At 42.6% G+C, this 24933-nt stretch overlaps 2 protein-coding genes across 3 annotated transcripts; both read right to left on the bottom strand.

Moving 5' to 3' along the window:
• Nucleotides 1-19300: 19300 nt before the first annotated feature.
• On the bottom strand, nucleotides 19301-21168 carry LOC143009988 (C-X-C chemokine receptor type 4-like). The gene is made up of 4 exons (XM_076162096.1): nucleotides 20723-21168; nucleotides 20392-20600; nucleotides 20019-20302; nucleotides 19301-19921 (listed from the first exon to the last, which is right to left on the bottom strand). The coding sequence occupies exons 1-4, from the start codon at nucleotides 20735-20737 to the stop codon at nucleotides 19326-19328; spliced, it is 1104 nt and encodes a 367-aa protein (XP_076018211.1). The 5' UTR covers nucleotides 20738-21168; the 3' UTR covers nucleotides 19301-19325.
• A 1122-nt stretch (nucleotides 21169-22290) lies between these two features.
• LOC143009978 (uncharacterized) lies at nucleotides 22291-24859 on the bottom strand. 2 transcript variants are annotated; one of them, XM_076162080.1, is made up of 6 exons: nucleotides 24582-24859; nucleotides 24301-24369; nucleotides 23707-24119; nucleotides 23245-23320; nucleotides 23047-23160; nucleotides 22291-22774 (listed from the first exon to the last, which is right to left on the bottom strand). In XM_076162080.1, the coding sequence occupies exons 1-6, from the start codon at nucleotides 24617-24619 to the stop codon at nucleotides 22414-22416; spliced, it is 1071 nt and encodes a 356-aa protein (XP_076018195.1). In that variant the 5' UTR covers nucleotides 24620-24859; the 3' UTR covers nucleotides 22291-22413. The 2 variants fall into 2 exon arrangements, with proteins under 2 accessions (XP_076018195.1, XP_076018196.1); XM_076162081.1 differs by having other exon boundaries at nucleotides 24675-24859.
• Nucleotides 24860-24933: the final 74 nt, after the last annotated feature.

The raw sequence follows: 24933 nt of genomic DNA, 5'->3' as shown, positions 1-24933 counted from the left end.
TGGTCTCTTTCAAAAGCCCGTATCTCGGTCAATTTAAGAGCTAGAGCGCTGAAATCTTCGACATCAGCAGCGGCAGGACACCAGGATCATGTTCTGTAAGTTTGGGGAAAATTTCATTTTTGGTCCAATTTTCAAAGAAAAACAGTGTAACCATGGACCAAATTCTTGGTCTCTTTCAAAAGCCCGTATCTCCGTCAATTTAAGAGCTAGAGCGCTGAAATCTTCGACATCAGCAGCGGCAGGACGCCAGGATCATGTTCTGTAAGTTTGGGGAAAATTTAATTTTTGGTCAAATTTTCAAAGAAAAACAGTGTAACCATGGACCAAATTCTTGGTCTCTTTCAAATGCCCGTATCTCGGTCAATTTAAGAGCTAGAGCGCTGAAATCTTCGACATCAGCAGCGGCAGGACGCCAGGATCATGTTCTGTAAGTTTGGGGAAAATTTCATTTTTGGTCCAATTTTCAAAGAAAAACTTTGTAACCATGGACCAAATTCTTGGTCTCTTTCAAAAGCCCGTATCTCGGTCAATTTAAGAGCTAGAGCTCTGAAATCTTCGACATCAGCAGCGGCAGGACGCCAGGATCATGTTCTGTAAGTTTGGGGAAAATTTCATTTTTGGTCCAATTTTCAAAGAAAAACAGTGTAACCATGGACCAAATTCTTGGTCTCTTTCAAATGCCCATATCTCGGTCAATTTAAGAGCTAGAGCGCTGAAATCTTCGACATCAGCAGCGGCAGGACGCCAGGATCATGTTCTGTAAGTTTGGGGAAAATTTCATTTTTGGTCCAATTTTCAAAGAAAAACTTTGTAACCATGGACCAAATTGTTGGTCTCTTTCAAAAGCCTGTATCTCGGTCAATTTAAGAGCTAGAGCACTGAAATCTTCGACATCAGCAGCGGCAGGACGCCAGGATCATGTTCTGTAAGTTTGGGGAAAATTTCATTTTTGGTCCAATTTTCAAAGAAAAACAGTGTAACCATGGACCAAATTCTTGGTCTCTTTCAAAAGCCCGTATCTCGGTCAATTTAAGAGCTAGAGCGCTGAAATCTTCGACATCAGCAGCGGCAGGACGCCAGGATCATGTTCTGTAAGTTTGGGGAAAATTTCATTTTTGGTCCAATTTTCAAAGAAAAACTTTGTAACCATGGACCAAATTCTTGGTCTCTTTCAAAAGCCCGTATCTCGGTCAATTTAAGAGCTAGAGCTCTGAAATCTTCGACATCAGCAGCGTCAGGACGCCAGGATCATGTTCTGTAAGTTTGGGGAAAATTTCATTTTTGGTCCAATTTTCAAAGAAAAACAGTGTAACCATGGACCAAATTGTTGGTCTCTTTCAAAAGCCCGTATCTCGGTCAATTTAAGAGCTAGAGCGCTGAAATCTTCGACATCAGCAGCGGCAGGACGCCAGGATCATGTTCTGTAAGTTTGGGGAAAATTTCATTTTTGGTCCAATTTTCAAAGAAAAACAGTGTAACCATGGACCAAATTCTTGGTCTCTTTCAAATGCCCATATCTCGGTCAATTTAAGAGCTAGAGCGCTGAAATCTTCGACATCAGCAGCGGCAGGACGCCAGGATCATGTTCTGTAAGTTTGGGGAAAATTTCATTTTTGGTCCAATTTTCAAAGAAAAACAGTGTAACCATGGACCAAATTCTTGGTCTCTTTCAAAAGCCCGTATCTCGGTCAATTTAAGAGCTAGAGCTCTGAAATCTTCGACATCAGCAGCGGCAGGACGCCAGGATCATGTTCTGTAAGTTTGGGGAAAATTTCATTTTTGGTCCAATTTTCAAAGAAAAACAGTGTAACCATGGACCAAATTCTTGGTCTCTTTCAAAAGCCCGTATCTCGGTCAATTTAAGAGCTAGAGCGCTGAAATCTTCGACATCAGCAGCGGCAGGGCGCCAGGATCATGTTCTGTAAGTTTGGGGAAAATTTCATTTTTGGTCCAATTTTCAAAGAAAAACAGTGTAACCATGGACCAAATTCTTGGTCTCTTTCAAATGCCCGTATCTCGGTCAATTTAAGAGCTAGAGCGCTGAATTCTTCGACATCAGCAGCGGCAGGACGCCAGGATCATGTTCTGTAAGTTTGGGGAAAATTTCATTTTTGGTCCAATTTTCAAAGAAAAACAGTGTAACCATGGACCAAATTGTTGGTCTCTTTCAAATGCCCATATCTCGGTCAATTTAAGAGCTAGAGCGCTGAAATCTTCGACATCAGCAGCGGCAGGACGCCAGGATCATGTTCTGTAAGTTTGGGGAAAATTTCATTTTTGGTCCAATTTTCAAAGAAAAACAGTGTAACCATGGACCAAATTCTTGGTCTCTTTCAAAAGCCCGTATCTCGGTCAATTTAAGAGCTAGAGCACTGAAATCTTCGACATCAGCAGCGGCAGGACGCCAGGATCATGTTCTGTAAGTTTGGGGAAAATTTCATTTTTGGTCCAATTTTCAAAGAAAAACAGTGTAACCATGGACCAAATTCTTGGTCTCTTTCAAAAGCCCGTATCTCGGTCAATTTAAGAGCTAGAGCGCTGAAATCTTCGACATCAGCAGCGGCAGGACGCCAGGATCATGTTCTGTAAGTTTGGGGAAAATTTCATTTTTGGTCCAATTTTCAAAGAAAAACAGTGTAACCATGGACCAAATTCTTGGTCTCTTTCAAAAGCCCGTATCTCGGTCAATTTAAGAGCTAGAGCTCTGAAATCTTCGACATCAGCAGCGGCAGGACGCCAGGATCATGTTCTGTAAGTTTGGGGAAAATTTCATTTTTGGTCCAATTTTCAAAGAAAAACAGTGTAACCATGGACCAAATTCTTGGTCTCTTTCAAAAGCCCGTATCTCGGTCAATTTAAGAGCTAGAGCGCTGAAATCTTCGACATCAGCAGCGGCAGGACGCCAGGATCATGTTCTGTAAGTTTGGGGAAAATTTCATTTTTGGTCCAATTTTCAAAGAAAAACTTTGTAACCATGGACCAAATTCTTGGTCTCTTTCAAATGCCCGTATCTCGGTCAATTTAAGAGCTAGAGCGCTGAAATCTTCGACATCAGCAGCGGCAGGACGCCAGGATCATGTTCTGTAAGTTTGGGGAAACTTTCATTTTTGGTCCAATTTTCAAAGAAAAACAGTGTAACCATGGACCAAATTCTTGGTCTCTTTCAAATGCCCGTATCTCGGTCAATTTAAGAGCTAGAGCGCTGAAATCTTCGACATCAGCAGCGGCAGGACGCCAGGATCATGTTCTGTAAGTTTGGGGAAAATTTCATTTTTGGTCCAATTTTCAAAGAAAAACAGTGTAACCATGGACCAAATTCTTGGTCTCTTTCAAAAGCCCGTATCTCGGTCAATTTAAGAGCTAGAGCGCTGAAATCTTCGACATCAGCAGCGGCAGGACGCCAGGATCATGTTCTGTAAGTTTGGGCAAAATTTCATTTTTGGTCCAATTTTCAAAGAAAAACTTTGTAACCATGGACCAAATTCTTGGTCTCTTTCAAATGCCCGTATCTCGGTCAATTTAAGAGCTAGAGCGCTGAAATCTTCGACATCAGCAGCGGCAGGACGCCAGGATCATGTTCTGTAAGTTTGGGGAAAATTTCATTTTTGGTCCAATTTTCAAAGAAAAACAGTGTAACCATGGACCAAATTGTTGGTCTCTTTCAAAAGCCCGTATCTCGGTCAATTTAAGAGCTAGAGCGCTGAAATCTTCGACATCAGCAGCGGCAGGACACCAGGATCATGTTCTGTAAGTTTGGGGAAAATTTCATTTTTGGTCCAATTTTCAAAGAAAAACAGTGTAACCATGGACCAAATTCTTGGTCTCTTTCAAAAGCCCGTATCTCGGTCAATTTAAGAGCTAGAGCGCTGAAATCTTCGACATCAGCAGCGGCAGGACGCCAGGATCATGTTCTGTAAGTTTGGGGAAAATTTCATTTTTGGTCCAATTTTCAAAGAAAAACAGTGTAACCATGGACCAAATTCTTGGTCTCTTTCAAATGCCCGTATCTCGGTCAATTTAAGAGCTAGAGCGCTGAAATCTTCGACATCAGCAGCGGCAGGACGCCAGGATCATGTTCTGTAAGTTTGGGCAAAATTTCATTTTTGGTCCAATTTTCAAAGAAAAACTTTGTAACCATGGACCAAATTCTTGGTCTCTTTCAAATGCCCGTATCTCGGTCAATTTAAGAGCTAGAGCGCTGAAATCTTTGACATCAGCAGCGGCAGGACGCCAGGATCATGTTCTGTAAGTTTGGGGAAAATTTCATTTTTGGTCCAATTTTCAAAGAAAAACAGTGTAACCATGGACCAAATTCTTGGTCTCTTTCAAAAGCCCGTATCTCGGTCAATTTAAGAGCTAGAGCGCTGAAATCTTCGACATCAGCAGCGGCAGGACGCCAGGATCATGTTCTGTAAGTTTGGGGAAAATTTCATTTTTGGTCCAATTTTCAAAGAAAAACAGTGTAACCATGGACCAAATTCTTGGTCTCTTTCAAAAGCCCGTATCTCGGTCAATTTAAGAGCTAGAGCGCTGAAATCTTCGACATCAGCAGCGGCAGGACGCCAGGATCATGTTCTGTAAGTTTGGGGAAAATTTCATTTTTGGTCCAATTTTCAAAGAAAAACAGTGTAACCATGGACCAAATTGTTGGTCTCTTTCAAAAGCCCGTATCTCCGTCAATTTAAGAGCTAGAGCGCTGAAATCTTCGACATCAGCAGCGGCAGGACGCCAGGATCATGTTCTGTAAGTTTGGGGAAAATTTCATTTTTGGTCCAATTTTCAAAGAAAAACTTTGTAACCATGGACCAAATTCTTGGTCTCTTTCAAAAGCCTGTCTCTCGGTCAATTTAAGAGCTAGAGCGTTGAAATCTTCGACATCAGTAGCGGCAGGACGCCAGGATCATGTTCTGTAAGTTTGGGGAAAATTTCATTTTTGGTCCAATTTTCAAAGAAAAACAGTGTAACCATGGACCAAATTCTTGGTCTCTTTCAAATGCCCGTATCTCGGTCAATTTAAGAGCTAGAGCGCTGAAATCTTCGACATCAGCAGCGGCAGGACGCCAGGATCATGTTCTGTAAGTTTGGGGAAAATTTCATTTTTGGTCCAATTTTCAAAGAAAAACAGTGTAACCATGGACCAAATTCTTGGTCTCTTTCAAATGCCCGTATCTCGGTCAATTTAAGAGCTAGAGCGCTGAAATCTTCGACATCAGCAGCGGCAGGACGCCAGGATCATGTTCTGTAAGTTTGGGGAAAATTTCATTTTTGGTCCAATTTTCAAAGAAAAACTTTGTAACCATGGACCAAATTGTTGGTCTCTTTCAAATGCCCGTATCTCGGTCAATTTAAGAGCTAGAGCGCTGAAATCTTCGACATCAGCAGCGGCAGGACGCCAGGATCATGTTCTGTAAGTTTGGGGAAAATTTCATTTTTGGTCCAATTTTCAAAGAAAAACTTTGTAACCATGGACCAAATTGTTGGTCTCTTTCAAATGCCCGTATCTCGGTCAATTTAAGAGCTAGAGCGCTGAAATCTTCGACATCAGCAGCGGCAGGACGCCAGGATCATGTTCTGTAAGTTTGGGGAAAATTTCATTTTTGGTCCAATTTTCAAAGAAAAACTTTGTAACCATGGACCAAATTCTTGGTCTCTTTCAAATGCCCGTATCTCGGTCAATTTAAGAGCTAGAGCGCTGAAATCTTCGACATCAGCAGCGGCAGGACGCCAGGATCATGTTCTGTAAGTTTGGGGAAAATTTCATTTTTGGTCCAATTTTCAAAGAAAAACAGTGTAACCATGGACCAAATTCTTGGTCTCTTTCAAAAGCCCGTATCTCGGTCAATTTAAGAGCTAGAGCGCTGAAATCTTCGACATCAGCAGCGGCAGGACACCAGGATCATGTTCTGTAAGTTTGGGGAAAATTTCATTTTTGGTCCAATTTTCAAAGAAAAACAGTGTAACCATGGACCAAATTCTTGGTCTCTTTCAAAAGCCCGTATCTCGGTCAATTTAAGAGCTAGAGCGCTGAAATCTTCGACATCAGCAGCGGCAGGACGCCAGGATCATGTTCTGTAAGTTTGGGGAAAATTTCATTTTTGGTCCAATTTTCAAAGAAAAACAGTGTAACCATGGACGAAATTCTTGGTCTCTTTCAAATGCCCGTATCTCGGTCAATTTAAGAGCTAGAGCGCTGAAATCTTCGACATCAGCAGCGGCAGGACGCCAGGATCATGTTCTGTAAGTTTGGGGAAAATTTCATTTTTGGTCCAATTTTCAAAGAAAAACAGTGTAACCATGGACCAAATTCTTGGTCTCTTTCAAAAGCCCGTATCTCGGTCAATTTAAGAGCTAGAGCTCTGAAATCTTCGACATCAGCAGCGGCAGGACGCCAGGATCATGTTCTGTAAGTTTGGGGAAAATTTCATTTTTGGTCCAATTTTCAAAGAAAAACAGTGTAACCATGGACCAAATTGTTGGTCTCTTTCAAAAGCCCGTATCTCGGTCAATTTAAGAGCTAGAGCGCTGAAATCTTCGACATCAGCAGCGGCAGGACACCAGGATCATGTTCTGTAAGTTTGGGGAAAATTTCATTTTTGGTCCAATTTTCAAAGAAAAACAGTGTAACCATGGACCAAATTCTTGGTCTCTTTCAAAAGCCCGTATCTCGGTCAATTTAAGAGCTAGAGCGCTGAAATCTCCGACATCAGCAGCGGCAGGACGCCAGGATCATGTTCTGTAAGTTTGGGGAAAATTTCATTTTTGGTCCAATTTTCAAAGAAAAACAGTGTAACCATGGACCAAATTGTTGGTCTCTTTCAAAAGCCCGTATCTCGGTCAATTTAAGAGCTAGAGCGCTGAAATCTTCGACATCAGCAGCGGCAGGACACCAGGATCATGTTCTGTAAGTTTGGGGAAAATTTCATTTTTGGTCCAATTTTCAAAGAAAAACAGTGTAACCATGGACCAAATTCTTGGTCTCTTTCAAAAGCCCGTATCTCGGTCAATTTAAGAGCTAGAGCGCTGAAATCTCCGACATCAGCAGCGGCAGGACGCCAGGATCATGTTCTGTAAGTTTGGGGAAAATTTCATTTTTGGTCCAATTTTCAAAGAAAAACAGTGTAACCATGGACCAAATTGTTGGTCTCTTTCAAAAGCCCGTATCTCGGTCAATTTAAGAGCTAGAGCGCTGAAATCTTCGACATCAGCAGCGGCAGGACACCAGGATCATGTTCTGTAAGTTTGGGGAAAATTTCATTTTTGGTCCAATTTTCAAAGAAAAACAGTGTAACCATGGACCAAATTCTTGGTCTCTTTCAAAAGCCCGTATCTCGGTCAATTTAAGAGCTAGAGCGCTGAAATCTTCGACATCAGCAGCGGCAGGACGCCAGGATCATGTTCTGTAAGTTTGGGGAAAATTTCATTTTTGGTCCAATTTTCAAAGAAAAACAGTGTAACCATGGACGAAATTCTTGGTCTCTTTCAAATGCCCGTATCTCGGTCAATTTAAGAGCTAGAGCGCTGAAATCATCGACATCAGCAGCGGCAGGACGCCAGGATCATGTTCTGTAAGTTTGGGGAAAATTTAATTTTTGGTCCAATTTTCAAAGAAAAACTTTGTAACCATGGACCAAATTCTTGGTCTCTTTCAAATGCCCGTATCTCGGTCAATTTAAGAGCTAGAGCGCTGAAATCTTCGACATCAGCAGCGGCAGGACGCCAGGATCATGTTCTGTAAGTTTGGGGAAAATTTCATTTTTGGTCCAATTTTCAAAGAAAAACTTTGTAACCATGGACCAAATTCTTGGTCTCTTTCAAAAGCCCGTATCTCGGTCAATTTAAGAGCTAGAGCGCTGAAATCTTCGACATCAGCAGCGTCAGGACGCCAGGATCATGTTCTGTAAGTTTGGGGAAAATTTCATTTTTGGTCCAATTTTCAAAGAAAAACTTTGTAACCATGGACCAAATTGTTGGTCTCTTTCAAATGCCCGTATCTCGGTCAATTTAAGAGCTAGAGCGCTGAAATCTTCGACATCAGCAGCGGCAGGACGCCAGGATCATGTTCTGTAAGTTTGGGGAAAATTTCATTTTTGGTCCAATTTTCAAAGAAAAACTTTGTAACCATGGACCAAATTCTTGGTCTCTTTCAAAAGCCCGTATCTCGGTCAATTTAAGAGCTAGAGCGCTGAAATCTTCGACATCAGCAGCGTCAGGACGCCAGGATCATGTTCTGTAAGTTTGGGGAAAATTTCATTTTTGGTCCAATTTTCAAAGAAAAACAGTGTAACCATGGACCAAATTCTTGGTCTCTTTCAAATGCCCGTATCTCGGTCAATTTAAGAGCTAGAGCGCTGAAATCTTCGACATCAGCAGCGGCAGGACGCCAGGATCATGTTCTGTAAGTTTGGGGAAAATTTCATTTTTGGTCCAATTTTCAAAGAAAAACTTTGTAACCATGGACCCAATTGTTGATCTCTTTCAAATGCCTGTATCTCGGTCAATTTAAGAGCTAGAGCGCTGAAATCTTCGACATCAGCAGCGGCAGGACGCCAGGATCATGTTCTGTAAGTTTGGGGAAAATTTCATTTTTGGTCCAATTTTCAAAGAAAAACAGTGTAACCATGGACCAAATTTTTGGTCTCTTTCAAAAGCCCGTATCTCGGTCAATTTAAGAGCTAGAGCGCTGAAATCTCCGACATCAGCAGCGGCAGGACGCCAGGATCATGTTCTGTAAGTTTGGGGAAAATTTCATTTTTGGTCCAATTTTCAAAGAAAAACAGTGTAACCATGGACCAAATTCTTGGTCTCTTTCAAAAGCCCGTATCTCGGTCAATTTAAGAGCTAGAGCGCTGAAATCTTCGACATCAGCAGCGGCAGGACGCCAGGATCATGTTCTGTAAGTTTGGGGAAAATTTCATTTTTGGTCCAATTTTCAAAGAAAAACAGTGTAACCATGGACCAAATTCTTGGTCTCTTTCAAAAGCCCGTATCTCGGTCAATTTAAGAGCTAGAGCGCTGAAATCTTCGACATCAGCAGCGGTTGGACGCCAGGATCATGTTCTGTAAGTTTGGGGAAAATTTCATTTTTGGTCCAATTTTCAAAGAAAAACTTTGTAACCATGGACCAAATTGTTGGTCTCTTACAAAAGCCCGTATCTCGGTCAATTTAAGAGCTAGAGCGCTGAAATCTTCGACATCAGCAGCGGCAGGACGCCAGGATCATGTTCTGTAAGTTTGGGGAAAATTTCATTTTTGGTCCAATTTTCAAAGAAAAACTTTGTAACCATGGACCAAATTCTTGGTCTCTTTCAAAAGCCCGTATCTCGGTCAATTTAAGAGCTAGAGCGCTGAAATCTTCGACATCAGCAGCGGCAGGACGCCAGGATCATGTTCTGTAAGTTTGGGGAAAATTTCATTTTTGGTCCAATTTTCAAAGAAAAACAGTGTAACCATGGACCAAATTCTTGGTCTCTTTCAAAAGCCCGTATCTCGGTCAATTTAAGAGCTAGAGCGCTGAAATCTTCGACATCAGCAGCGGCAGGACGCCAGGATCATGTTCTGTAAGTTTGGGCAAAATTTCATTTTTGGTCCAATTTTCAAAGAAAAACTTTGTAACCATGGACCAAATTCTTGGTCTCTTTCAAATGCCCGTATCTCGGTCAATTTAAGAGCTAGAGCGCTGAAATCTTCGACATCAGCAGCGGCAGGACGCCAGGATCATGTTCTGTAAGTTTGGGGAAAATTTCATTTTTGGTCCAATTTTCAAAGAAAAACAGTGTAACCATGGACCAAATTCTTGGTCTCTTTCAAAAGCCCGTATCTCGGTCAATTTAAGAGCTAGAGCTCTGAAATCTTCGACATCAGCAGCGGCAGGACGCCAGGATCATGTTCTGTAAGTTTGGGGAAAATTTCATTTTTGGTCCAATTTTCAAAGAAAAACAGTGTAACCATGGACCAAATTGTTGGTCTCTTTCAAAAGCCCGTATCTCGGTCAATTTAAGAGCTAGAGCGCTGAAATCTTCGACATCAGCAGCGGCAGGACACCAGGATCATGTTCTGTAAGTTTGGGGAAAATTTCATTTTTGGTCCAATTTTCAAAGAAAAACAGTGTAACCATGGACCAAATTCTTGGTCTCTTTCAAAAGCCCGTATCTCGGTCAATTTAAGAGCTAGAGCGCTGAAATCTCCGACATCAGCAGCGGCAGGACGCCAGGATCATGTTCTGTAAGTTTGGGGAAAATTTCATTTTTGGTCCAATTTTCAAAGAAAAACAGTGTAACCATGGACCAAATTCTTGGTCTCTTTCAAAAGCCCGTATCTCGGTCAATTTAAGAGCTAGAGCGCTGAAATCTTCGACATCAGCAGCGGCAGGACGCCAGGATCATGTTCTGTAAGTTTGGGGAAAATTTCATTTTTGGTCAAATTTTCAAAGAAAAACAGTGTAACCATGGACCAAATTCTTGGTCTCTTTCAAATGCCCGTATCTCGGTCAATTTAAGAGCTAGAGCGCTGAAATCTTCGACATCAGCAGCGGCAGGACGCCAGGATCATGTTCTGTAAGTTTGGGGAAAATTTAATTTTTGGTCCAATTTTCAAAGAAAAACAGTGTAACCATGGACCAAATTGTTGGTCTCTTTCAAATGCCCGTATCTCGGTCAATTTAAGAGCTAGAGCGCTGAAATCTTCGACATCAGCAGCGGCAGGACGCCAGGATCATGTTCTGTAAGTTTGGGGAAAATTTAATTTTTGGTCCAATTTTCAAAGAAAAACAGTGTAACCATGGACCAAATTGTTGGTCTCTTTCAAAAGCCCGTATCTCCGTCAATTTAAGAGCTAGAGCGCTGAAATCTTCGACATCAGCAGCGGCAGGACGCCAGGATCATTTTCTGTAAGTTTGGGGAAAATTTCATTTTTGGTCCAATTTTCAAAGAAAAACTTTGTAACCATGGACCAAATTCTTGGTCTCTTTCAAATGCCCGTATCTCGGTCAATTTAAGAGCTAGAGCGCTGAAATCTTCGACATCAGCAGCGGCAGGACGCCAGGATCATGTTCTGTAAGTTTGGGGAAAATTTCATTTTTGGTCCAATTTTCAAAGAAAAACAGTGTAACCATGGACCAAATTCTTGGTCTCTTTCAAATGCCCGTATCTCGGTCAATTTAAGAGCTAGAGCGCTGAAATCTTCGACATCAGCAGCGGCAGGACGCCAGGATCATGTTCTGTAAGTTTGGGGAAAATTTCATTTTTGGTCCAATTTTCAAAGAAAAACAGTGTAACCATGGACCAAATTCTTGGTCTCTTTCAAATGCCCGTATCTCGGTCAATTTAAGAGCTAGAGCGCTGAAATCTTCGACATCAGCAGCGGCAGGACGCCAGGATCATGTTCTGTAAGTTTGGGGAAAATTTCATTTTTGGTCCAATTTTCAAAGAAAAACTTTGTAACCATGGACCAAATTGTTGGTCTCTTTCAAATGCCTGTATCTCGGTCAATTTAAGAGCTAGAGCGCTGAAATCTTCGACATCAGCAGCGGCAGGACGCCAGGATCATGTTCTGTAAGTTTGGGGAAAATTTCATTTTTGGTCCAATTTTCAAAGAAAAACAGTGTAACCATGGACCAAATTCTTGGTCTCTTTCAAAAGCCCGTATCTCGGTCAATTTAAGAGCTAGAGCGCTGAAATCTCCGACATCAGCAGCGGCAGGACGCCAGGATCATGTTCTGTAAGTTTGGGGAAAATTTCATTTTTGGTCCAATTTTCAAAGAAAAACAGTGTAACCATGGACCAAATTCTTGGTCTCTTTCAAAAGCCCGTATCTCGGTCAATTTAAGAGCTAGAGCTCTGAAATCTTCGACATCAGCAGCGGCAGGACGCCAGGATCATGTTCTGTAAGTTTGGGGAAAATTTCATTTTTGGTCCAATTTTCAAAGAAAAACAGTGTAACCATGGACCAAATTGTTGGTCTCTTTCAAAAGCCCGTATCTCGGTCAATTTAAGAGCTAGAGCGCTGAAATCTTCGACATCAGCAGCGGCAGGACACCAGGATCATGTTCTGTAAGTTTGGGGAAAATTTCATTTTTGGTCCAATTTTCAAAGAAAAACAGTGTAACCATGGACCAAATTCTTGGTCTCTTTCAAAAGCCCGTATCTCGGTCAATTTAAGAGCTAGAGCGCTGAAATCTCCGACATCAGCAGCGGCAGGACGCCAGGATCATGTTCTGTAAGTTTGGGGAAAATTTCATTTTTGGTCCAATTTTCAAAGAAAAACAGTGTAACCATGGACCAAATTCTTGGTCTCTTTCAAAAGCCCGTATCTCGGTCAATTTAAGAGCTAGAGCGCTGAAATCTTCGACATCAGCAGCGGCAGGACGCCAGGATCATGTTCTGTAAGTTTGGGGAAAATTTAATTTTTGGTCCAATTTTCAAAGAAAAACAGTGTAACCATGGACCAAATTCTTGGTCTCCTTCAAATGCCCGTATCTCGGTCAATTTAAGAGCTAGAGCGCTGAAATCTTCGACATCAGCAGCGGCAGGACGCCAGGATCATGTTCTGTAAGTTTGGGGAAAATTTCATTTTTGGTCCAATTTTCAAAGAAAAACTTTGTAACCATGGACCAAATTCTTGGTCTCTTTCAAAAGCCCGTATCTCGGTCAATTTAAGAGCTAGAGCGCTGAAATCTTCGACATCAGCAGCGGCAGGACGCCAGGATCATGTTCTGTAAGTTTGGGGAAAATTTCATTTTTGGTCCAATTTTCAAAGAAAAACAGTGTAACCATGGACCAAATTCTTGGTCTCTTTCAAAAGCCCGTATCTCGGTCAATTTAAGAGCTAGAGCGCTGAAATCTTCGACATCAGCAGCGGCAGGACGCCAGGATCACGTTCTGTAAGTTTGGGGAAAATTTCATTTTTGGTCCAATTTTCAAAGAAAAACAGTGTAACCATGGACCAAATTCTTGGTCTCTTTCAAAAGCCCGTATCTCGGTCAATTTAAGAGCTAGAGCGCTGAAATCTTCGACATCTGCAGCGGCAGGACACCAGGATCATGTTCTGTAAGTTTGGGGAAAATTTCATTTTTGGTCCAATTTCGAAAAGAAAAACGGTGTAACCATGGACCAAATTCTTGGTCTCGTTCAAAAGCCCGTATCTCGGTCAATTTAAGAGCTAGAGCTCTGAAATCTTCAACATCAGCAGCGGCAGGACGCGAGGATCATGTTCTGTAAATTTGGGGAAAATTTCATTTTTGGTCCAATTTTCAAAGAAAATCAGTGTAACCATGGACCAAATTCTTGGTCTCTTTCAAAAGCCCGTATCTCGGTCAATTTAAGAGCTAGAGCTCTGAAATCTTCAACATCAGCAGCGGCAGGACGCCAGGATCATGTTCTGTAAGTTTGGGGAAAATTTCATTTTTGGTCCAATTTTCAAAGAAAATCAGTGTAACCATGGACCAAATTCTTGTTCTCTTTCAAAAGCCCGTATCTCGGTCAATTTAAGAGCTAGAGCTCTGAAATCTTCAACATCAGCAGCGGCAGGATGCCAGGATCATGTTCTGTAAGTTTGGGGAAAATTTCATTTTTGGTCCAATTTCAAAGAAAATCAGTGTAACCATGGACCAAATTCTTGGTCTCTTTCAAAAGCCCGTATCTCGGTCAATTTAAGAGCTAGAGCTCTGAAATCTTCGACATCAGCAGCGGCAGGACGCGAGGATCATGTTCTGTAAGTTTGGGGAAAATTTCATTTTTGGTCCAATTTTCAAAGAAAAACAGTGTAACCATGGACCAAATTCTTGGTCTCTTTCAAAAGCCCGTATCTCGGTCAATTTAAGAGCTAGAGCTCTGAAATCTTCAACATCAGCAGCGGCAGGACGCCAGGATCATGTTCTGTAAGTTTGGGGAAAATTTCATTTTTGGTCCAATTTTCAAAGAAAAACAGTTTAACCATGGACCAAATTCTTGGTCTCGTTCAAAAGCCCGTATCTCGGTCAATTTAAGAGCTAGAGCTCTGAAATCTTCAACATCAGCAGCGGCAGGACGCGAGGATCATGTTCTGTAAATTTGGGGAAAATTTCATTTTTGGTCCAATTTTCAAAGAAAATCAGTGTAACCATGGACCAAATTCTTGGTCTCTTTCAAAAGCCCGTATCTCGGTCAATTTAGGAGCTAGAGCTCTGAAATCTTCAACATCAGCAGCGGCAGGACGCCAGGATCATGTTCTGTAAGTTTGGGGAAAATTTCATTTTTGGTCCAATTTTCAAAGAAAAACAGTGTAACCATGGACCAAATTCTTGGTCTCTTTCAAAAGCCCGTATCTCGGTCAATTTAAGAGCTAGAGCTCTGAAATCTTCAACATCAGCAGCGGCAGGATGCCAGGATCATGTTCTGTAAGTTTGGGGAAAATTTCATTTTTGGTCCAATTTCAAAGAAAATCAGTGTAACCATGGACCAAATTCTTGGTCTCTTTCAAAAGCCCGTATCTCGGTCAATTTAAGAGCTAGAGCTCTGAAATCTTCGACATCAGCAGCGGCAGGACGCGAGGATCATGTTCTGTAAGTTTGGGGAAAATTTCATTTTTGGTCCAATTTTCAAAGAAAAACAGTGTAACCATGGACCAAATTCTTGGTCTCTTTCAAAAGCCCGTATCTCGGTCAATTTAAGAGCTAGAGCTCTGAAATCTTCAACATCAGCAGCGGCAGGACGCCAGGATCATGTTCTGTAAGTTTGGGGAAAATTTCATTTTTGGTCCAATTTTCAAAGAAAAACAGTTTAACCATGGACCAAATTCTTGGTCTCTTTCAAAAGCCCGTATCTCGGTCAATTTAAGAGCTAGAGCTCTGAAATCTTCAACATCAGCAGCGGCAGGACGCCAGGATCATGTTCTGTTAGTTTGGGGAAAATTTCATTTTTGGTCCAATTTTCAAAGAAAAACAGTGTAACCATGGACCAAATTCTTGGTCTCTTTCAAAAGCCCGTATCTCGGTCAATTTAAGAGCTAGAGCTCTGAAATCTTCAACATCAGCAGCGGCAGGACGCGAGAATCATGTTCTGTAAGTTTGGGGAAAATTTCATTTTTGGTCCAATTTTCAAAGAAAATCAGTGTAACCATGGACCAAATTCTTGTTCTCTTTCAAAAGCCCGTATCTCGGTCAATTTAAGAGCTAGAGCTCTGAAATCTTCAACATCAGCAGCGACAGGACTCGAGGATCATGTTCTGTAAGTTTGGGGAAAATTTCATTTTTGGTCCAATTTCAAAGAAAATCAGTGTAACCATGGACCAAATTCTTGGTCTCTTTCAAAAGCCCGTATCTCGGTCAATTTAAGAGCTAGAGCTCTGAAATCTTCAACATCAGCAGCGGCAGGACGCCAGGATCATGTTCTGTTAGTTTGGGGAAAATTTCATTTTTGGTCCAATTTTCAAAGAAAAACAGTGTAACCATGGACCAAATTCTTGGTCTCTTTCAAAAGCCCGTATCTCGGTCAATTTAAGAGCTAGAGCTCTGAAATCTTCAACATCAGCAGCGGCAGGACGCGAGGATCATGTTCTGTAAGTTTGGGGAAAATTTCATTTTTGGTCCAATTTTCAAAGAAAATCAGTGTAACCATGGACCAAATTCTTGTTCTCTTTCAAAAGCCCGTATCTCGGTCAATTTAAGAGCTAGAGCTCTGAAATCTTCAACATCAGCAGCGACAGGACTCGAGGATCATGTTCTGTAAGTTTGGGGAAAATTTCATTTTTGGTCCAATTTCAAAGAAAATCAGTGTAACCATGGACCAAATTCTTGGTCTCTTTCAAAAGCCCGTATCTCGGTCAATTTAAGAGCTAGAGCTCTGAAATCTTCAACATCAGCAGCGGCAGGACGCGAGGATCATGTTCTGTAAGTTTGGGGAAAATTTCATTTTTGGTCCAATTTTCAAAGAAAAACAGTGTAACCATGGACCAAATTCTTGGTCTCTTTCAAAAGCCCGTATCTCGGTCAATTTAAGAGCTAGAGCTCTGAAATCTTCAACATCAGCAGCGGCAGGACGCGACGATCGTGTTCTGTAAGTTTGGGGAAAATTTCATTTTTGGTCCAATTTTCAACGAACGACATGGACCAAATTGTTGGTCTCTTTCAAAAGCCCGTATCTCGATCAGTTTAAGAGCTAGAGCTCTGAAATCTTCAGCAGCGGCCGGACGCGAGGATAATTTTCTGTAAGTTTGGGGAAAATTTCATTTTTGGTCCAATTTTCAACGAACGACATGGACCAAATTGTTGGTCTCTTTCAAAAGCCCGTATCTCGGTCAATTTAAGAGCTAGAGCAAGCCCGTAGCCCGATTTTTTTAACTTGAGAAAACTTGAAAAGCCCATATCTTGGATAAGGAAGGAGATAGAAAGCTGAAATTTCAGACGCAGCATCCAGGTAGAAATGGCATCAATCTGTGTGAATTTGGGGCAAATCGGGGAATATTGAAAGTATTTGAAAAACGTTGACCTCGCGGTCATTGATTTTTTGAAACTAGAGAAAAATTGAAAAGCACATATCTTGGACAAGGAAGGAGACAGAGAGCTGAAATTTCAGACGCAGCATCCAGGCAGAAATGGCATCAATTTGTGTGAATTTGGGGCAAATTGGGGAATTGAAAAAGATGCTATTTCTGACTGGATGCTGTGTCTGAAATTTCAGCTCTCTCACTCCTTCCTTGTCCAAGATATGGGCTTTGAATTAGTGAATTCTTTATATATTAAAAAACACTCATTCACTTAAGTCAGTGGGCTATTGCAATAAATAAATGGCAATATGTAATGTAATTAATAGATATTATACGATAGATTCTATATTGTGTTGTTGTGGCTGAGAGGGCTAAACTCTCTCACAGAGTTCATTAGGTGAGAGTCAGGGTTTACACTGGGCAGGTAGTCTAACACAGGACTTACATATAGAGGCACACAAACTCACACTTACACTCACAATCACACCTACGGGGCAACATTATATTTCTCTTTTACATAATCTCCCCGTTGTTTCTGTCAGATGGAGGATTGATACAAGTGTGTAGGTGAGGTTCTGCGTTGAATTATTCAATTAATATATATTCTATTTTTGTTCTCAGATCTTTCCCATGTCTACATCTGCGGACGGCAATGGAAATCCTCCGAGCAGGCTATTGCCTTCACCTGTCACATTGTATTAATCCACCAGGAACAAAGCAGGAAGTTGTTGCGGGCCATTTGGATGCGACCCATGTGCCCCCGACCCCCACCATCTCTTTCAGACTTTATTTCTCTGTTTGTCTTGACCTCTGATTTTCCCACGATTGTTCAGAAACAGGAAGCTCACCCTGTCTGGCTATGAGAGAACGTGACCATCTGTACGACCAACGCATACGAAACTCAGGCACCAGCAAAATCACCAACACACACACACACACACACACACACAGGCAACAAGAGCAATAATATCCTGAAGGTTGGCTTGTGGTAAGGAGAGGGTTTGCTTGTCTAAAGTTGTTCTTGATGCAAACCAGAAGTGGGTGAGTAATGTGTAATGTTTTCTTTCTGTCTTAAACTGTTGGGTGGTATTTATGACAATACACACACATGCGCACAACCCTCTGTGTAATGTACAGCATCGTGGCATAATCATCAGGGGCACCAGCAGACTGAGCTGAAGAAGAGAGATGGACAGATATGTGCATCATCCTAATATACTGGCGTTAATGCTGCTGGGTCTGACTTTCAGGTGTCCTTCAGAGTCTCTCCTGTCATTCATTAGAGCATTACATTACGATCATTTAGCAGACACTTTTATCCAAAGCGACTTACATTACCACCCATTACAGAGGGGGGAGCAATTGAGGGTTTGGTGCCTTGCTCAGGGGCACCTCGGCAGGGACTCGAACCGCCGACCCTCCAGTTCCCAAACGGAAGCTCTACCCACTGAGCTACTGCCTCCCTACGCAGTGTGTAAAGCATATTAAAGCTTATTGACATGATTCCTTCACGCTGTGTTGGTAATTGCAGAGCTGCTCTGAGGCTTAGAGTGTTTGATTGTTTTAGCTGCTTGTTTTTCCTAAAATGAGCAGCAGGAAGTCTTTCCTGTTTTGTATATACTATGAATAGCAGAGATGTGTGTGTGTTAGGGGGAGGGGGGGTGTAATAGGTGAGGGTTTTTACCGATTATGAAGATAAACGTACAGTATGTTGTTATGGAGGAATATACCAAAGACCAGCGGGCAGGAGGCTCCAGCTAAAGGGATACACACTTAGTTTCACATCACACACTTCAATCTTTCATTGTTGTGCTGTCTTACTGTATTCTTCCATTTCACCTCCTTCACAACAGTCCCCTTCATCCTCCTCCTCTCTGCTCCAGGAAACGGAACACAGTAAACTTCCAGCTTCTGTTTCTTTCACTTCCAAGTGGAAGTGGGTATGTGGGAAGCACTTTGTATGTGGGTGTGTGTGTGTGTCAGTTTGTATGGATATTATAAATTGCTGAGAAAATGGACCTTCTGACCCCTCGGTGCTCCCTTCTCTCTCATGTAGTAAATCCAAACTGCATATATATCAGCAACATGGCAAACAGTAAATCTAACACACACACAAACATCCGCACACTTGGACACACACATGCACACGTGCACATGCATTATTTCAGGCCATCATTGTCTCAGACACACCTGGCTGAAGAACGTCACGAGCCTGAAAACACAGTTTCAATTTCAGAAGAGCTGTTAATGCTCAGGATCTGTGGATTAAAATGATTGGGTTAAGTGATTGTGAATCAATATAAAAGGAACCAAGCTGGCGATAAGAAAGATAAGGAAAACGTAGAATTTGTCATTGCAACTTTTTTTGCAACGTAATAATAGCCCCAAACCTCAGATGTGACTTTTGATTTATTAATTTTCTGTCTGTCACACTGGAAGCTTTCTGAATGAGATTTCGAGAATTTATGGCTTTGAATCAGGTTTATCATACGCTCTCATCTAAATAGTTACTCAAAAGCTTGTCCTGTTATTCATCTCACCCACAGAGACACAGACATACAGTAGTGTTGAGAGCAGCTTTGGCTCTGCTTGAGTGGAAATCAGGAATGAACACCGTTTCTCTCAGGAAATGAGAAAATGAGAAAAAACATTTAGAGCATTTTGTTTTGAATTTTATTACAAATATATACAACAGCAAACATGTACAGTAGCACAGGAAATGATCACTATTCACACAAGAAACCTTACAGGACAAGTCATGGACCAGCAGACTGCTCCTTATTTCTCTGATTTACTTTTTGTAAACCTCCTTACAGACAGATAAGCACACACACACACACTATGCACATGTACAGTGCAAACAAATATTAGCTGGAATGTAAACTGGATGATTCAGACTCTGTGGTGGTTGAGGCTCCGGGCCGTCTACGTGGTAACATCTTTAAGCTGGAGGCTCGGCTCAGCGTGAGAGCTCTGCGAGCAGAACTCTTGAAGCCAGCGCCCAGGAACGCATACAACAGCGGGTTCAAGCAACAGTGGGCAAACGCCATCGGCTCGGCCACTGCCAGCCACATGGCGAGCCCGGCCTCCAGAGTGCACGAACTGGGTAGGACCTCCAGGCGCAGCAGGGCGTCCACAGAGATGCCTACTCCATAGGGGAGCCAGCACAAGAAGAAGCAGAGCACTAATGCCACGGTGGTCCTGACTGCTCTGCGTTTCTGCCTCTGGCCCCCCAGTGGGCCTCGAGTCAGCCTAGTGGCGATCACACAATAGCACACCAGTAGAACCAGGCCCGGGATCACCAGGCCCACCAGGACCAGCTGGAGGTGAAACACAGCCACCCAGAGAGGAGCGTGATTCTCTGGGTAGAATCGTTGACACAAAGTCGCCCCCTCGCCTCCCTCCTGGGTACGGGCGAATATCAAGTCGGGCACTGCCAGCAGGCCGGCAGGCAACCAGGCACCTGGATGGAGAAGAGATAAGATGAGATAAGGAACTGTGGGAGTAAAAAGAAACAAAGGCAAAGCCACAAAAGACTAAAGACACGGTTAGACACTCACCCACATACACCAGCCTGTGAGCCAGCAGCTGCCTCAGGCCGCCAGTGTTGGTGTCTGTGGCTCGGACCACTGCCAGGTAGCGGTCCAGACTGATGAATGCCAGGATAAGCACGCTGCCATACAGGTTGACTGTATAGATTACATGCACACCAACACATGTGGCTGCTCCAAAACGCCAGTCTGCCAGAGCTGAATCCACAGCCCAGAACGGCAGCGCCAGTACAAAGAGCAGATCAGCCGCTGAGAGATGGAGTCGATAGCGGTCTGTGAGACTGCATTTGGACCTGTAAACAAACACACAAGGGAATCTTAATATTCTTCACAACAATTTCCTTACATCTCTATCACTACCAGCTACCAGCAGCCTTCTCACCTGCGTTGGCAGCCGAGCACTATGACCACCAGGCCGTTTCCTGTGATGCCCAGGGTGAAGATCAGAGCGTAGACGACAGGCAAGAAGACCTGCTGAAGGTCAGAGGACATCACATGCTGCATCTCACAAGGTTCCTCCAGATCCATCCCCACATCCCCAGAACCAGAACCTGAGCCTGTGTCGTTGAAGTCATAGTCGAAGACAATATGCTGAAGGGGAGGAAGGGTTAAAGAACAATTACAACAGATTCAAAACTACAGATTTGGGCATTTGAAAATCAATATTAAAAGTTTTAGTATAGATTAACTACAAATATCAGAAACAGCCTTACCTCATAATAAGACATGGCTGAGGCAAATCCCTCTCTTTCTCTGTGTTGAGTAGAGTGAAGCTGAGATTTCCGTCCTGTGAGTCTATATAGCTCTGTGGCTCTGCTCCTCCCCCCCCCCCCCCAACTCTCCAACACATCTGTGTTCCTGCTGAAACGTTTTTCCTGTTTTCGAGGTGTCAGGTGCTGATAGCGGTTCTATCACAGGATACTGTGCTTGTTTATGCGCTGCTTGAATTGTTTTGGCCCTGAGACCCCAGGTTGTGATAATCCAGTCCCGCTGGCAATAGGAAAGAATGCTGGTGAGAATGAAACAATGACTATAATGCGTCTCCCCGAACTCCATGCTCTGTTAAGTCAGGACAAGCAGCAGGATTATCTGCTCGCACTGGAGTGTGAGAATACTTGTCCTACGTGTGTAATATGATGCAAGCATGTATGCATGAGCACCGATGAGAGGGAGGGAAGGAGCGTGATATTCTGCAAGTGAATGCAAGATGATTATCTGCCCCCCTCCTCTCTATTCTGATAAATATCTCACTGTGCAGCTCTCTGATCTTAGTGAACCGTGGGTGTGTGTGTGTGTTTGTGATACTGCTGTCTCACCTTTCTTAATGGAAAATAAATGGTCTGGTGACATGTTTGCATGCTGGTGTAATTAACACATTCATCGCTCTGAAGAACCCTGTTCCCCAAAACTAAACCTACCAACCCTAAACCAAGTTTAATGCCATGTTTGTCAGCAATCTCTCAATACACAAATCCTATGAACACACACCCACAACAGCTTTCAAAACAATTCTACTCCCAGTGCCTTATCTTCTTCTCATTTCCCATTTGTCCTCCAGTCTCAGTATCGACACAACTATCTGCACATCATTTGGCAGACCTGTTAAAGTACTGTAGTTGTGCTTAGTAGCACAGGCACCGACTGTACTGTGGTGTGGCTGTTGGCGCCACTGTGTGGAGTTATGAAGACGGGGCTGAGCTTACTGTGTTGACAGTAATAAAGTACTGAGAAACAATCCAGGGGTCAATCCAGTCCTGTGCATTCACTCTGGAGCTATTTGCTAATTGTTATTACCACAACATTTTATTGTAATAGTAATTGATTATTGAAATTGTTCTGTTTGTTACATCAGTGTCTTTTATTGGACTATAAGCGCTGATAAGAGGGTTTACACATGCTTAAGTGTGACCATCTGAATCTGTACAGCAGAATCTTTATAATACTTGAGCAACAAAGACATTTTAACTGGATCATACCCTGGGTAGAGTGTGTCAGTAAGCTTTACACCTGAAGGCCTGCAATTGTGCAAGACCACCAAACTAACTTTCTGGTTCCTGGGCCAAAAGTCAAATCTGGTCAATATTTAAGGGCTTCATTTGGATGACATCGTTGAACTTGAAGTCAAAGTGCTGCTAGTGAAGTAAATGGTAATGCGGTAACCCTTTTCCAACAAAAATGTTTGAAACAACCCATATATACTCAAAGTCCTTCTGTGGTTTGCAGCTTTTAAACAAGCCTGACCTCTGTTTTAACATTTAAGACAAATAAATAACAGAAACAGTATGTTGTAAATGTACATTACACTTGTGGAAATGGCAATCAATATTTACACGCCAACTTACACACCTAGCTTATAACGCAGAACTTCAACAGTTAAATTCCAGACACTTAACCTCTGACCTGTCTAATGTGTCTCTTTAACGATCCTGCTGCGGTTGCCTCTTAGTTGATTAAGTAAGTCACTGAAACCTGCCTCCGTTCGTTGAGGTGCTTCCTGCTTGGGTAGGACCTCCCCTGAGGTACCTGGTTGATCATCCATTTCTTGGCTGCCACCCTTAAAGTTGGGACTGCCACACAGAACACTGGCAGAGTAAAGGCTGCTTTCGTCTGTACTGTCTTGTTGGTACTGATGGGTTAGACTGCTGCTATCGAGACGCTGCTGCTTTGCGACGCAAGGGCCCTGCTCGTCCTCTCTTGGCCTCTTCCTCCTAGCCTTCCTCTTCCTCCCCTGTGTCGGCAACACTCGGACATGCTGCCTGCGGTTCCTGAAATGAAAACCCACAATTATTAGAATTCAATACATTTGTGACATAAGAATAACACAATATAAATATCCTAGTCAAAATTAATGATACCCCTTATAAATTTATAATAAATAATTGGATTGTAGTGATATTTCAAGCAGACAATTTTCTTTTAACTATAATGACGTCTTCAATCTTAGTCATTCAACTTATCGGAATCCTTCCAACACTTTGAGCCACATCTGCACAGAACTATGATGTGAACAGATGTGCGATGGGTAGAGATGCATCACCTCTGTAGGAACGCATGTGGCCTAGAGCAGGATGACGATTCTCTCTCTCCAGCACACTGCCCACTCTGCCTTCTACGTCCTTTCTTGATTTGGTTTATGTGAAAGTTAAGCTTCCTGAAAAAGACATCAGATTGAAAAGCGAGGTTATAATCAGTCTCCTCCTGATTCATCCACTTCAGTCCAGTAGAGTCATCTTACCCGTTTGCCTTATACTGTCTGCTTGGTCTCCACTTTTTTAGCAGGACCCACTGGTCACATGTCGGGGAGGTTGGATCTGAAGAAGATATAACAGAGTAGCCATGTATGCAAGAATGCTTCAAAGTGCCTGATCTAGTTAGTTACCAGTTGAGTACTCCTGAACTCAAAGCAATGCAACTCTGAAATAAATCCTGTTTGTAAATCTTAAGTTTTAATTCTAACTGTGTAGTGGAGCTAGTGATGTAATTCCCCTTTATATTCATCTTGAGGTGTTGTATTAACATGAGAACTGTTTATAATATTGTATCCCCTTTTGATTAAACACGAGGAAAGGACAGTACAATCCTTCCAATATAATCAAATCCAACAGCACACATAACATTTTGAGGTATATTGTGTGTATATTCCATTTTTATTGTATCCGATTATTATGTTGTGTTATTTGGAGGAAACAGTGCTCACCATTGTCTAAGAGTTTGTTGATGACTGGTGCTTTCGATCTTTTTGCCTTTTGGTGAAGCTTGCCACAGGTTGAGCAGAGAGCCTGTGGAGAGCTCAGCCTCACAGAAAGTTGGTTGTTTGAGTGGCTGGGACCTGAACTAACGCTGCTGGTGTCATCATCTCCATCTTTTGGCTCATCCAATCCATCATCGACTGTCTCAATGTCATGGTTGGGAGCCTCGTTTGTATCAGCAGTACTTGGGACAGGTTCTGCCTCCTTCACCCTGCTCTTAAGTCTGGTGCTCCTCAGCTTGCGTTGGATAACATCTTCATTTGGACTGGGACTCCTCTGGGCTTTCTTGGATGTCTTTTGTTGTTTCGGAGAACGTGTAAAAGACATTGGGCTCTTATAATTAAAATGATACTCTACTGACCTGTAAACATATAAACAGCAACATGAATTACTTTCAACAACCAGAGAGGAAGCACCTATGCAATAGTCTTAGTATATTGGTGAGTGTTACATAAATATGGTTCATACGTATATGAATAGTAGTGAACAACAGTGACCCATTGCCAGCAAAGATCATACTTTAGCTTAATGTGATATCCTACCTAAAATATTCCACCTTTATGGAGAACGAACGAGTGGAGACATCTGCGGAGACATCTGCAAAGCCGCGACTGTGAACACAAAACACCAGATGACATTAATGTTGAGCCATCAAGTCACTAGACCCGGTATGCAACCCGGTGTTTGGGGGCAAACGAGTGCCCGTGTTAACTGCTGACTCGGTTTAAGCTACACTTCAGCTAGACCACATAAACCAACACATTCTACACTGTTATCTAGCAGAAACGACACCCGGGTCACTCAGCTGACTTTTAGCACTTACTTCGTCCGAACTCGGTCACATTTGACGAGTTTTAACATGTTTGTTGCTATTTACTTGAGTGCCGACAGCCTGACAAACTAGCGACGTGCTTACTTGTACACATAGTGGCGCGAGCTCGGGCTGGAGTCGTGACACAGCGTTCAGCTCGCTCGCTCGCGGCCTTTAGCTGTTGGGCTCGCGGGGGCAGATTTGCACCAATAGTTGCTTTTGTTATTGATTCGCACTTCACAACCTTAAACAACTACTTCAAAAACGCTTCTTCTTCTGGTTCCTCTACTTCATTTATTGGCGGTTAGCAAAGCAGCTTAGTGGTGCACTACCGCCACCAACTGCACTGGAGTGTGAAACAGGA

This window comes from Genypterus blacodes, unplaced genomic scaffold (assembly GCF_046128005.1).
Source record: "Genypterus blacodes isolate CSIRO-AG114 ecotype Tasmania unplaced genomic scaffold, CSIRO-AGI_Gbla_v1 ptg000120l_1, whole genome shotgun sequence".
NCBI lineage: Eukaryota > Metazoa > Chordata > Actinopteri > Ophidiiformes > Ophidiidae > Genypterus > Genypterus blacodes.
The sequence above is the reverse complement of the archived record's forward strand: the minus strand, read 5'-3'. Positions and strand labels throughout refer to the sequence as shown.